The 12,812-nt window shown below is 39.8% G+C and overlaps 1 protein-coding gene across 2 annotated transcripts in view; it reads right to left on the bottom strand.

Moving 5' to 3' along the window:
• Positions 1-12,812, bottom strand: part of pde8a (phosphodiesterase 8A) — a 50,224-nt gene that overhangs the window by 14,403 nt on the left and 23,009 nt on the right. The window contains exons 2-11 of one of the 2 annotated variants that reach the window (XM_006780440.3): positions 8,867-8,923; positions 4,716-4,906; positions 3,607-3,663; positions 3,407-3,461; positions 3,147-3,235; positions 2,851-2,929; positions 1,223-1,363; positions 597-685; positions 407-458; positions 280-322 (exon numbers count right to left, since the gene is read on the bottom strand). In XM_006780440.3, coding sequence (XP_006780503.2) covers positions 280-322; positions 407-458; positions 597-685; positions 1,223-1,363; positions 2,851-2,929; positions 3,147-3,235; positions 3,407-3,461; positions 3,607-3,663; positions 4,716-4,906; positions 8,867-8,923 — 853 coding nt within the window. The remainder of the gene's footprint in view (positions 1-279; positions 323-406; positions 459-596; positions 686-1,222; positions 1,364-2,850; positions 2,930-3,146; positions 3,236-3,406; positions 3,462-3,606; positions 3,664-4,715; positions 4,907-8,866; positions 8,924-12,812) is intronic. The other variant, XM_006780441.3, reaches the window with a different exon arrangement.

Here is a 12,812-nt window from a genome sequence, read left to right on the forward strand (position 1 = left end):
GCTAGATAAAGCAGGACTGCACACTCTGTTAATCTAAGGTTTAAAGTTTGGGTTGTGATTATAGAAAGCAATAATTTTTGCTGGCATGGTGCAATATATTTGCTAAAATATTTCCAAAGTCTGACTTCACAAAGCTCCCAAAATAAAAAAAAAAATCACTGTATGTTGATCTTTCTAATGACCAGCAGCTTGGCCGTCAAATCATCGAACCTTGTGTGACTTCTGGCACAAATTTTAACTGGATGGAGGATATGGTCAGCATTTATTAATGGATCTCACCTGTCTGAGACTCTGCCTGCACACGTTCACTGGATTTATCAGTCTGCGTGGACAAAGTGGAAAAGCAACATGATGAAAAGCAAAAAGCTCACATCTTTCTTCATTAACAACTAGAAACACATCTCACCTTATTATTATCATTTAAAGGCCTGTTGATAGACACATAGTGTCTGATTTTTCTGTGAAAGACAAAAACATATTAACACAAAAGAGAAACCTAAACTGAACAATCATTACAGTGTAATCATTCTGTTGCTGAACAGGTCATTTACATTAAATCCAACTACAGGAGCAAGATTTCCAAAACATCCACTCACCCTCCCTGCCCAATTACAGGTGTGATCTTCACATTTTGCTGAATGCTGTCTCCATTCTTCTTTTTGGCATAGTAGATCCCCTGCCATTCCTGGAAAACATAAAAATAAGTCATGTGACCAATTATTTAACCATTTATCACAAAAACTGAAAATATAAGACTTGAAAACATCCGATAAATAGGTGTGGAGCTCGGTTGGTGTTTGCGCTGCAGATTAGGGGGGGCAGCCACTTGCTTTAATGGGGAAGGGGCACGCTCCTGGAGTCCAGTGCTCTTGTTTCATGTCACCACCCCCCCACAGACTACCTTAGTAGCTTGAAAAGACCCTTCCTGCTGTTAGCCTGTCTGCGACTGACCTTCGCTCTCTGTGTAGTGAGATTAGAGCACAGGCATCAACCGCTGCTCTTATGCACATGAAACGGAGGTACTGGATGACCGGTGGTGCAGACTTACAGCACACACATGACATGCCAAAACTGTATATGTATAACCAATCAGAAAAAAAGCTCCTCACATATTGCCTGATGAAATTAAGTCTGTGATGAAGTAAACTACATTTAAAAAAAAATGTGTATGACCTGAAATGTGAGATGCGAACGATAAAACGATTTGATAAATGCACTTTACCTTTCCTTTGCGTATGCAGGAGTTTATCGTTTCAAGGAGATCAGGCTTATTCTTCTCACTTTTAGGCACTTCTATTATTTCCTTCCCTATTAGCTCGCCTTGTTGGTAGCCCATAATGGACTCGTAGGCAGGATTCACATACTGTCAAGGAGAGGCAACAAGAGACTGTTGTCTGCTGTTTAAAAGATGGACCATGAGTTAAGACCACTACCTCTACTGATACAAGATACAAAAGTCTTGAGCAACCTCAATTTCTTTATATTTTGCCAGGAAAAAGTGAAACAGGTGGAGCAATTTATTGAAACCTGTGCAAGCATACATGGAAACACAGTATATAAAGGGAAAAACAGAGTTTATACAGTTCTAATGAGGCTGAAAGTCAATATTTGGTATGACCACCTTTTATCCTTCAACACAATCTGAACTCTTAGGCAAACTTTCTTGACATTTCTTTAAATAGTCTTCAGAAATAGTTCTACAGACTTCTTGAAGGACATTCCAAGCTCTTCTTTGAACGTTGGCTCCCTTTGGATCCAATGTTGAGATCTGGGCTCTGGGGAGACCAATCCATGACTGATAGCGCTCCATTCTGTTTTTCTATCCAGGTATGCTTTTACTACACTGGTAGTGTGTTTGGCATCATTGTCATTATTCACCGTGACAGACCATGGCAGATGATATGGTACGGTGGAACAAAATCCAGCAAGTCTAAGAAGAATCCCAACACCACCGACTGAAATGGCTGTAGTCACAGACTGTTGTACCTCCTGACATCCTCCACCCATACTGACGTTGAATCAAAGATGTCACATTTTGACTGATCACTCTATAAACACTGATTTTCAGTCCAGTTCTTGGTTAATTTTTTTCCTCCCATTGCCCTCCTTTAAGAATGGCCTTTTATAATCATAATTATAATATGTTTATTTATGACTTATTATTACCCCCTTGAAAAATAGATTTTGTCTTTGCCTTATCTAAAGGACATGACCTTCAGATACTGTCCATCTGCTGTAGCCTTTTCTTTTAGGCCTGCTTCTTTCTTTCTCCTCTACTTATTGAGTTTCCTCAATTTTTCTAAGGAAACACTGCACACCATGCCAAGGTAAGCCAAATCTTTGGTTTATAGGTCTTTGGGAATCACCCTGTTAGTGCAAAAATAATATGTCTGTCAAATGATGTAATCTTTAGCATTTTTCATAGATTAATTTTAAGAAACTGGAACAAATTATCTATTTTTTGCAACAGGCTGCAAGTAACAAAGTTCCTATAGACATAATTTCATTTTTTTAGATGTTGAGTTGTCCAGTATGTGTATCCAAAACTTTCAAAAACCCTGGAGAATTACTGCTCAAGAGCACTTACAAAATACAAGAAAGTCTGGATTCTTGGAATTAAAATATAAACAAATGAGGGGTAGCTCGAGACCTTCGCACATACTACACACACTACTGTATATGTAAATATGAGAACACAGGCTATAGTATTATGGGTCATTCAGATGACAGGAATGAAAACAGGATCTTAAACAGGAGAGATTGTGAAAGGAAGAAATAGGAGGGGAAGTTCAGGGAAAGAGAGAGAGAGAGAAAAATTGAGCTAGAAGCAAAAGTTTATCAAAAGCCCACCTGAATAACTTGATCTTCAGAAGTGATCTCTATGGCCTCTTGGCTTTGTTCTAGAGCTGTGAAAATAGCATTGCCAGCCCTTGTGTAGAGACACAACAGCACCAGAATTATTGTTAAGAAATGCAAAAGTAGCTTAACATTTACCAACTTTCAAGAAAAATGTAGCAGGAATAAAACTCTGATTGAAAGTCAGCATGTTCTTTCCGATGCCTCGCTCTCAGTGCACGAGCATTTAAATAAGGGCACTGTGTATTTAACTACAACACAGGACATCACACCGATACGGCGTGACTCACCTCAATTTGAACTGTGCCCGCACCTCTCCATGCTCCAACTGTAGCAGCTCATTGTAGCAGGCCATCATATTGGCATTTTCCACATATCTCTGAGAGTCAGAGCAACACAGGTAAAAGGCAAAAAAAATAAATCCCACTTGCAATTCATGCACAGTCCAAATCTGGACTCCGGCCTTATATACCGATAGATTAAAACGTATCAGTACATCAATGCGCACGCATTCGGTAGAAGACACACATTTAAAGACAGAGTCACTCACCCTATTAAAGCCAGCATTGATCAGTGGCATCACAGAGGCTTCCTCTCTGTCTGGCCTTAAAAGGAGAGCACGTGTAAGCACCGAAACATCGACAAGACAAACAGTTGTTTAAAGAACATCAGAGGGTTACACGGACCTGCTCCAAGCCAAGCATTTTCAATCATTTCAAACAGTGACGAAAAGGAAGAAAGATTACATACCTTTTCACAACGGCGACTATCACAGTGTTTTCTGAAGAGTTTACTGCTCTAATTGACCTGAATGTAAACAGAGGGAGCCTTTTAGCTGGCAAGCAGGCTGGTGGAAAAGCCCATGGCATCAAATCAATGTATTTTTCAGTTTTTCACGCTCCGATTCTCGCAGGCAGGCAGAGCGCACTGGTGGAGCTCTATGAGCGGGCAGAGGCCTCTGAAAGAATGCAGTGTACAGGGCCACTCATCCGCCTGTGGTTTTCCCCAGCCAGTGGTCATAAAGGCCCTTTAGTTCCCGTGTACACCGAACATATGGATCGGCCAAAATGAATAGGGTTAACATACACGCTGGGCAGGGCAAATGAATGTTTGTCAATGTGTTTTTGGTTTGAGCAGAGGCTAAAGATAGAGAGTGGTATAGGCAGTCACCGCTCATTTCTCAGTGACATGACTCCACTAGGTAGCATGCAGTGGTAGCCGGGGAACCCAAAGTGAGCTGGCCATTTACCCCCACACAGAGTCATAATCACCAGTGCTGTACCAAATGCACTGTAACACATGAAAAGTAGTTCCATAATTGTTCAGTCACAGCCCTTAGAGGACAGCCACTAACAAATTCACTTCAGCTGTGCTGGTTAAAACAAAAATCACAGCGTGATTAAGTAAATTTATATGCACAACTTTGTCTCGCTCTAAGGTCCTATGATCTAGAGTGCGTAAAAACAATTTACAAAGCATGTCTAAACAGTCTGCAAAAAAGTAATGGAAAAAGTTGATAAAAAAGAGGTAAATGATGTGAAGCTAGTGGAAACTGGGTATAAACAGTTAAAATAGCAATAAGTCAGTGGCTCAGAAAGTAATGGCCCGAACAAATGGTCACAGCTTACGAGGTAGTGATATTTGAATGCAAACTCAACTCTGATAGCTCAGCTTAAAAGTATCAATGTTCATATCACCGATAATGCTAAATGACATCCAGCTTTAAAAAAAATGGCAAGAGAAATAGATACTTGACCATCTGCAAAGAGCTGTGCGGGTATACTGGACAAAACAAAGCTGCAGATCACTACACCGCATCACTCAAAGAAACGGCACAGATGATGGGAGAGCTTGCTTACCGGCATAGTGCTTCAGCGTCAAAGTGTCTGGAATGTCTGTGGTCAATGATGACGAGGTCATGATGCTTCTCCAAGAAGCATTCAAGAGCCGACTCCGGCGTTCGCGCCATGCTGCACCTGAAGTTGGCCTTCTCGCATGCCCAGCAGAAGCCATTACTCTGACTATCCTCTTTGGCAAAAACTAAAAGTACCTGCAAAAGAGACACGGCTAAGCACATATCGTAATATAAAAGACATCTATTAGCACCACAGTTAATATCCCAGTGGAATAATAAATGAGGAGGGGTAAAAACGAACACATTAAAAAAAAAAGAGTCTCCTAAGTAAGAAATGATGTATGCAAACAGATTTTACACTCGGTTTGCTAGCATGGACAACAAAGACAAAAGCACGCAAGTGGCAACCTTCGGTGGGTAAATGATGAGTCTACATTAAAGTGCCGGACACTTATTAAAGATCTCTGCTGTGTAAAATTCATTGTGGCTTACATTTACGAAACATTAAGGACCGAGAAGTGGCTGTCAGACCTGGTTCTAAAAGTAAGGTGGTGCCAGCCATAGTGCCACCCTCAAGGTTTTGGAACAGAACTTCAAAAACCATTGAGTGACGCCATGATGGATTCAAATATTATTGGGTTTTGTTTGTTTTTTACTAGTAATTAATATTATCCAAATAGTAAGGGAGTAATTAGGACAATACCATTATATAAAGTCTATGGACTAAATCTACTGTGGCACTCAAACATCTGACCTAAAGAATTGTGATATTGATTCTGTTGATTCATATAATCAGTCTTTTTTCTTTTCTTTTCTTTTTTTTTAACAAAGCGAGTCTATGAAATTATGCTCTACTGGTTGGATGTGTGACAACTACAGAGTAGCTGCATTATTAAAAGGAATCTGAAAATATTTATTGCACAACCCTGGAGAACTCCCGTGCAAATCGTTCTGAAGTTGTGATTCCATTAAGGAAATTAGATTAATCACAAATGATGTAACCTGTTCCTATATAATCAGTTCTGTAGCAAAAAAAAAAAAAAAATGGCTACAGGGATTGTCAAAACATCACTGTCGCATTTGTGGTCATTTGCATGTGTCATTCTAATCAGCCTGCAGTGTGACCTCAGGTCTCCAGTGGGTAGGCCCTGATTGATCAGCTTGTACTCAGATGCATGAGATTTTCTTGTCTGCTGCCATGAGCTATAGCACAATTAATCCTGGTGGCCTTCACTGGCTGTGGGCCCCTCCACCAGTCTGCCAAGGCTGTGGCCCAACGAGCTGCTGCTGCTATCGTCAAACCTGAGAATAGGCTCTCTCTCTCTCTGCCACCATACTTTCAAATAACCCCATTACATGCGCAAATACTGGACCAGAGCTTTAGGCCTGCCTCCAAGAGCAGTGCCGCACTAAGAGTAGATTCATGAGTCACCCTCTCAAACAGACGTCATCTCCAACTGTTGGCAGGGAGCAGTGTGAACGTAAAGAAAAGAAAGCTTGTTCTGCAGTTTTAAGTTTGCATCACACCTGTAAGGTTGAGTTAGGATACAAAAACCTGATTTTGCTGAGAAAAGTAGAAGCTCTGTCCTCCACACAATGAGGGGATAGAGGATTGGTTGTTTGGACAGTTGTCTTTCTGATTCATGCTGACAATTGGCATGGCATTATTTAAGTAGCAAAACATAGCCTCAGGCTCGAAGCACCGAGTCCTTATGTCTGAGAGAGGTGTTGCCAATCCAAGCCATATTTCTCATGTGAGCATTTTTCCTACAAGCGGCATTAAGTGTCCGGGTCATAAATACATCACTTCTGAATCCTAGAGCTATGTTCGGTACGCACAGGGAATTAGATCAGAATTCCACATTGGGATGTTGGTAGAAAAGTCAACATTCCTGCAGAGCTGGAGGAACGGGGCAATATAGGCCACTATAAGGTCTGCTTAGGGGATTCTTGCTGGGCCTAGACAGATATGCCTTGCTTATAATAACAAAACCAGTTACAGCTAATAGGGAAAAATAAAATCTATAATGTTAAAGGACATTTAAAGAAAAAAAATTCTGAAAATCAGGATACCCTGCTCATGCTCCAAAGAGTCAGATGTACCAGAAAGAGAAAGTAGCAGACAGACAATGACATCCAGAGGGGAAAAAAATAGTTTGAAGGGGGTAGTGAGCGGTTTGGCAGAGTTTGATCACTCAGTCTAGAAAACATCATTGTTGAAAACAGAGGGCCCGGCCAGACCCTGTGGACCGCGAGAAAAGAGGAGGAGCAGAGAGGAGGAGGGAATGACAGGATCAGCTGTGAGTGACAAAAACAGGAAGGGGATATCTCTCTACCTCGCTTTCCTACTGTGGTCACTGTGGAGCGCATCAGACAATGAAGCAGTCTGTGCACTTATATATGTCATTACAATGCATGACTTCTAATATATCCAGCACCTTCAAACCATCACTGTTATGAGAATTTGTTGCAATTTTATTTTTGTAAAAATGCACCATGTTACATGCTATGCCCCAGCTGTGCAACTAGTCTATTTTCATTCATGCGGTATGTCTGAGGCTCTGACATGAGTCCTTTGTCATCTCCATTTTGGCCTTTTAAAAGAGGGTGTGACAAGCACAGGGTGACTCTGACTAAGAAGCCCGGGGACAATGCAGGTTCACTGTGATCTTGTAGCCACACCCTAAAACATACATAGCTAAACCTTGTATTCTTTTGTATGCAGAGCCATGATTTACTAGCAACTGAGAATATCATTTCATTATTTCATCAATACATTTTTTGAGCGCTTTCTTATAGAGATTTCCCGCATGGCGTCATTGCAACCAACAGTTACAGGGGAAAAAAAATATGTATTCCCTAACGCTTTGGCAAGTGGTTTCCTTAAATGTTGCTAGGTAAACTTAGTTGCATCTTAGGTGCCACACCAAAAACCTTTGGCTGTTAGCAGATTTCTGTGATCACCTGTAGTTTGCATAAAAGATGCAGACTTATTTGCAAACACTTGCTAACCACTAGCAGAGCAGTAGCAAAAAATAGAAACCTGAAATGGCAAATATTTGCCTTCACATTAAAAATAGTGCCTCAGCGCTGCAGCAAACATGTTTCAAAGGTTTGTGTCACACTTTTCAGTTTCACTACTGCCTGAAGAGTAGTTGGCAAGTGTTTGCAGACAAATCAGTGTCTTCCATGCAAACTATTGCAACATGCTAGCAACCAAAGCAATCATAGGTGGTTCTTTGCCAACTGGCAAACATAAATTATTCCCTAGCTTTCCGCCATCAGGGGGTCACGATCAGTCTCTAGGCCCATGTGGCTGGAGATCCTACACTGTCATACGTCCAAGATGGCAGACAGATAGACATCATGCGACTGTAAAACCTTCTATACAAATACAACCAGATGAGTTGCCCCCTGCTAGCTACTAGCAAAAATGCAGTTTTAAGGCATTTCTGCAGCCACTTCACTTTATCCTCTTTTCATAATCCGTGTATGTTCTACTGGGTAGAACAACAGTAAATTCTTATTTCTGCTTAAAAAAATCGAATAAAAACAATAAAATAAATGTCAAAACCTCTGAAAAAACAAAAACAAACAAAAAGACCACACCACACTGCGTAAATGGCTGAAAGCTTGACGTTTCTGAGGTTTTATACAACAGCAGCGACACATGGCGAAGGAACGCACACGAACTGTATAATGACCCACTGAACATCTGAGAATGTCTGCAGCGATGAAACCGGTCCATGGACCCTCTGTGCAGCTGTTCCATAATGTGCATTGTTCATTATGGTATGCTCTTCGTCACAAATGTTTGGCCTTGTTGCCTTGACAACCCAGGGGTGTACTGCACACAATACGCCCATTAACAGTTTTAATCCCCATCTCTCCTCTTTTCGAATCTTTGCATGGGACATGCTGTGGGGTCTTTAAGAATTTCCACCAAACTCCAAGCAAAAGTTTTTGAATACTAAAATGCAAAAAACAACTCCACCAAATATTCACAGTCACACCAAGTTTTGCTTTACAACTTAGCTAAAAGCTTCTCAATGAATGGACACGAATATTTCCCTGGAGCACTCGTGTTGTTCGCGGAAGGCCTTCAAACACTCAAGCACAGGAGCGTCAGTCATGTTAGTTATTGTTTTACGATACCTGAAGTGGGTCTTTAAATAACTTCATTGGTCCGAATTGCACCTCTGTTAATGTGGTCTGAAAGATAAAAAGAATACAGGCATTAGAAGAATATCAGAAAAAAAGCATTTCACTCGTTCAGTTTAAAATGGCTCCATAGATCCCAGTAATATCCCAGAAATAAGAAAGTGAAATGTCGCCCCTTTATCTTTTCTTCTGACCTTAATATTGCAGGAAAGCACTGACATAAGTAACTATATTCATTGCTACAAGTTGACCATGCATATTTAACCAAGATAAAAAAAAATGCTGTAATGCCAAAGGAACGTATCACATATTATATGTAAATATTATTTTTTATTGATTCACAGACAAAGAAATACACTGCAAGTGATCCTAAATGGTGATTTTACTTATATTTTGGCTCATGAATAAAAATGCAAAAAAATCATTCGCTGATACTTTTTCATATGAAAACAACAGATCAGGAGCTTAGCCTGTTTAAAAAACAAAACAACAGTAACTCATTTTTCTGAACCACATTCTCATCAGTTTAAAATTTTTATAAGGAAATCTAACAAAATTTCCAAAAGGTATTAAAGTATGAGCTATTAAATATAACAGATATGGCAACATGTTTAAATGTACTTATCTCACATCTCATTAAAGACAGCAGTGAAATATAAACAAGTATTTTCTCAATAACATTTTCAGTTGACGCTACATTTTACTTCTGTTCAACTAGAAATATCACACAACCTCTAACCCTCTTTAACATTCACACTATATCTTTTAACCAATTTTGATTTTTCTTAATTAATAATCAAGATACTTTTTAAAAGAAAAAAAGTCCTTTATTCTATAACCCAGGCCTGTCTATTGTTTCACACACATTCATTTCCTTTTTGCACTCCAAAAATTTAAATTGCATAATCTTGTCTTGTGTTTCTACATAACTGGTATTACATACCTGCATACTTCTCTCATCACCAATTCAATTAAAACAAATGTTTGAAATTTAGTCATCCAATTTCTCCTAAACAGGAGACTTGAAAGAACTTTTTTTTAAAGGGCAAATATCACACTGACAGGTTTTTCACTCATTACACTTTCCTTACATGAGCTTTCTCATTTCTGTCTGCAAATAATTTAGCTTACTTCCTGCTAAATGGAACCCAGCTCAGGGGTTAGTAACCATAGCAACCAAGCCCCTTGCGGACCGCCATCCCTCTAGAATTCCTCTTCTCCGTAAACAATCTACACATGTGAGGAGGAATACAGAGAGGAATTTCAGAGTGTACTGGGCTGCAGTAAATCACTTCTTGCTAAATTGTAAGCCTTCTGAAAGCTGCATGAAACAACAAAGAGGGGGGGGGGGGGGGGGGGGGGGGAGAGAGAGAAGCTGATTAGCCCTGGGTTGTAGCCAAACTGACGTCATCATGACACTAGGCTGTTTGTTGTAGCTGACCACAAACAAGAAGTAAGGGACCAGAAAGGCTACAAGCTCTGTGATGCTCTGTGATCATCTGATCTTTCACATGAACTAGGATCTGGTAGCAAAATAGCCTGATGTGGTATGCGCACACACAAAGAAGTGTCCAGCTACATTTTTGCACAGTCATATAGAAACATCATAAACCCATGCTCTTCTAGAAGGATTTAGCTCAACAACATCTAGTTTATTTTGTTGCTAGATTTCTTTGCCCTCATGCCAGATCAAATGACATGCAAATAACATCTTCTGCTTCAATCATTTCATTTTGCCATGAGAATGAAACAAAACTCTCTCTCTCTCGTTTTGATTGCAGCTGGGTAAATGACACCGAGATGCATGTAAAGTACACAGTACAGCGCAAAAATTTCTTTACATTTTGTTTTCAAGAAGCCAGATTTTCTTGTAATTTTGAAAGTCATTTTAAAGTGGTCTCGAGCAATAGTTCTCCAGACTTTCTGAAGGTCTTTCAAAGTTTTTCTTTGGACACTGGCAGCTTTTTCACTTATTTCCAGTCCAGTCTTTGTACCTGACCATTTTCAGGGGAATGATTTTTTTTTTGTTTTTGAAGCAGTTTAGCACTGGTCTATGAATTATTCAATCATTAAAAAGACATCTAACTCAAGCAATAAAGCAGTGCTGGGTCTACACATAACAGGCAACCTAGGTTAGAAATAATATACAGAATTTGTTCCCATTCCTTTAGTTGAATCTGTCAAAAATTTGACAGCCATAAAATACAATTTTTCAACAACAAGTGAGTGATTAGCTGAAAACATGGTGTGTAGTATAGCCGTAAAAGAGGAAACTGGGAAACTGGACAAGTCTCATCAGAAATGGTCTCAGTGGAGGGATGGCTGTCAAGAGGTCATTCTCGAGGAAGGGAAACATTGAGTCTGAAAAGTCTCAGGTATGCCAAATTACACAAGAACTGAACTGAAAATAAGTGCCAACAGTTCTTATGGAGTGATGAATACACATTAGAAATTTTTGGTTCAAATTGACATCAGCATGTATAGAGAAGGTCAGGAGAGAGGAATAACAGTACATGAGTGTACACTGTAAATATAGTTTGAGGCCACATTTCAGTCAGTGGTGTTGGAGATTTTGTCAGAACTGATTGAATTATGAATGAAGAACATTCAGATTTTGATCCAACACCCAACAGTATATGGAAAGCTTTTGATTGGCAACATTTTAACTTTTCAGCATGACACTGATCCCTAAAACACTGCCAATACAGTAAAAGTATACCTGGCTAGAAAAACACAATTTAACACTGTCAGTCATTGATTGGCCTCCCCAGGGCGCAGACCTCAACATTATTGAAGCAGTGTGGGATCATCTTGACAGACAAGAGAACAAAAGGCAGCCAACATCCAAAGAGGAGCTTTGAATGTCCTTCAGAGAGCGTGGAGAACTATTCCTGACAACTACTTAAAGAAATGACAAGAAAGCTCCCTAAGAGAGTTCAGGCTGACTTTCAATCTCATTAGAATTGTACAAACTAAATTTCTGCCTCATTTGCTATATTTCAATAAATCATACAGTACTATATACAACTCATTTAGTGTGTAGCATTTGGCTATAAAGTATCCAGCTAGCTGAGGCGTCGCACACAAGCAGTAACACACCAGAGTCTCACCATCCCGGGAGACTTGTCTTCAACTGACAATGATACAACAAATACAACTGCAGCTGAGATTGTGTAACTCACAGAGCCAGCCCTTGTCTCACACACACACACACACACACACACACCACACACACACACACACACACACACACACACACACACACACAGCTGAACCAGTCTGCCAGCCTCTTCAGGCAACATACTTCTCCTGTACAGTACACAAACGCACACATAAACGCACACACTGCAATGAATCATTCAGACAAGCATTTGCATCCTGCAAACATCATGTTGGCCCTCAACCAGGAGCAAACAAAACAGGGGAAGTGAGTGAGCATGTAGGCCAGGCAGCCTGGCAGTACAGACACAGTGTGCGCGCCCAGGTAAGCAATGTCCCGCCCTATATGCTGCCGCGTTATACCAGTCACACTGGGAAATCTGTGTTTGTGTCAGAGTCTGTGCCTGCATGTGTGTGCGCGCACGCATGTGTACACAGGGCCTTCATGATGATATTATCATGTCATCTCTCTACAAATCTTAATACAAATTCCTGCTGACTGATTCAGAGACACAGTTATTAGACAAAAAAACAAAAACTAAGTGAATGGTTCAAGTGTTTCTTTCACATAAATATTGTTTATTAATATAAAAAAAAGTTCTTATCATAATCAAATGTTAGAGAATATTTTTTTAATTACCAATAAGTAATTATTTTGCAGTAATCTGAGAAAATTCTATTTAGGATTTACACTGGGTAAGCATTAAATAAAAGATGTTATATTAAAGAATAGGTAATGGGTTTTTTTGTCCATAAATACAAAAACAAAGTGAACTATCCT

This window comes from Neolamprologus brichardi, chromosome 1 (genome assembly GCF_056152115.1).
Source record: "Neolamprologus brichardi isolate AB-2024 chromosome 1, ASM5615211v1, whole genome shotgun sequence".
Lineage (NCBI taxonomy): Eukaryota > Metazoa > Chordata > Actinopteri > Cichliformes > Cichlidae > Neolamprologus > Neolamprologus brichardi.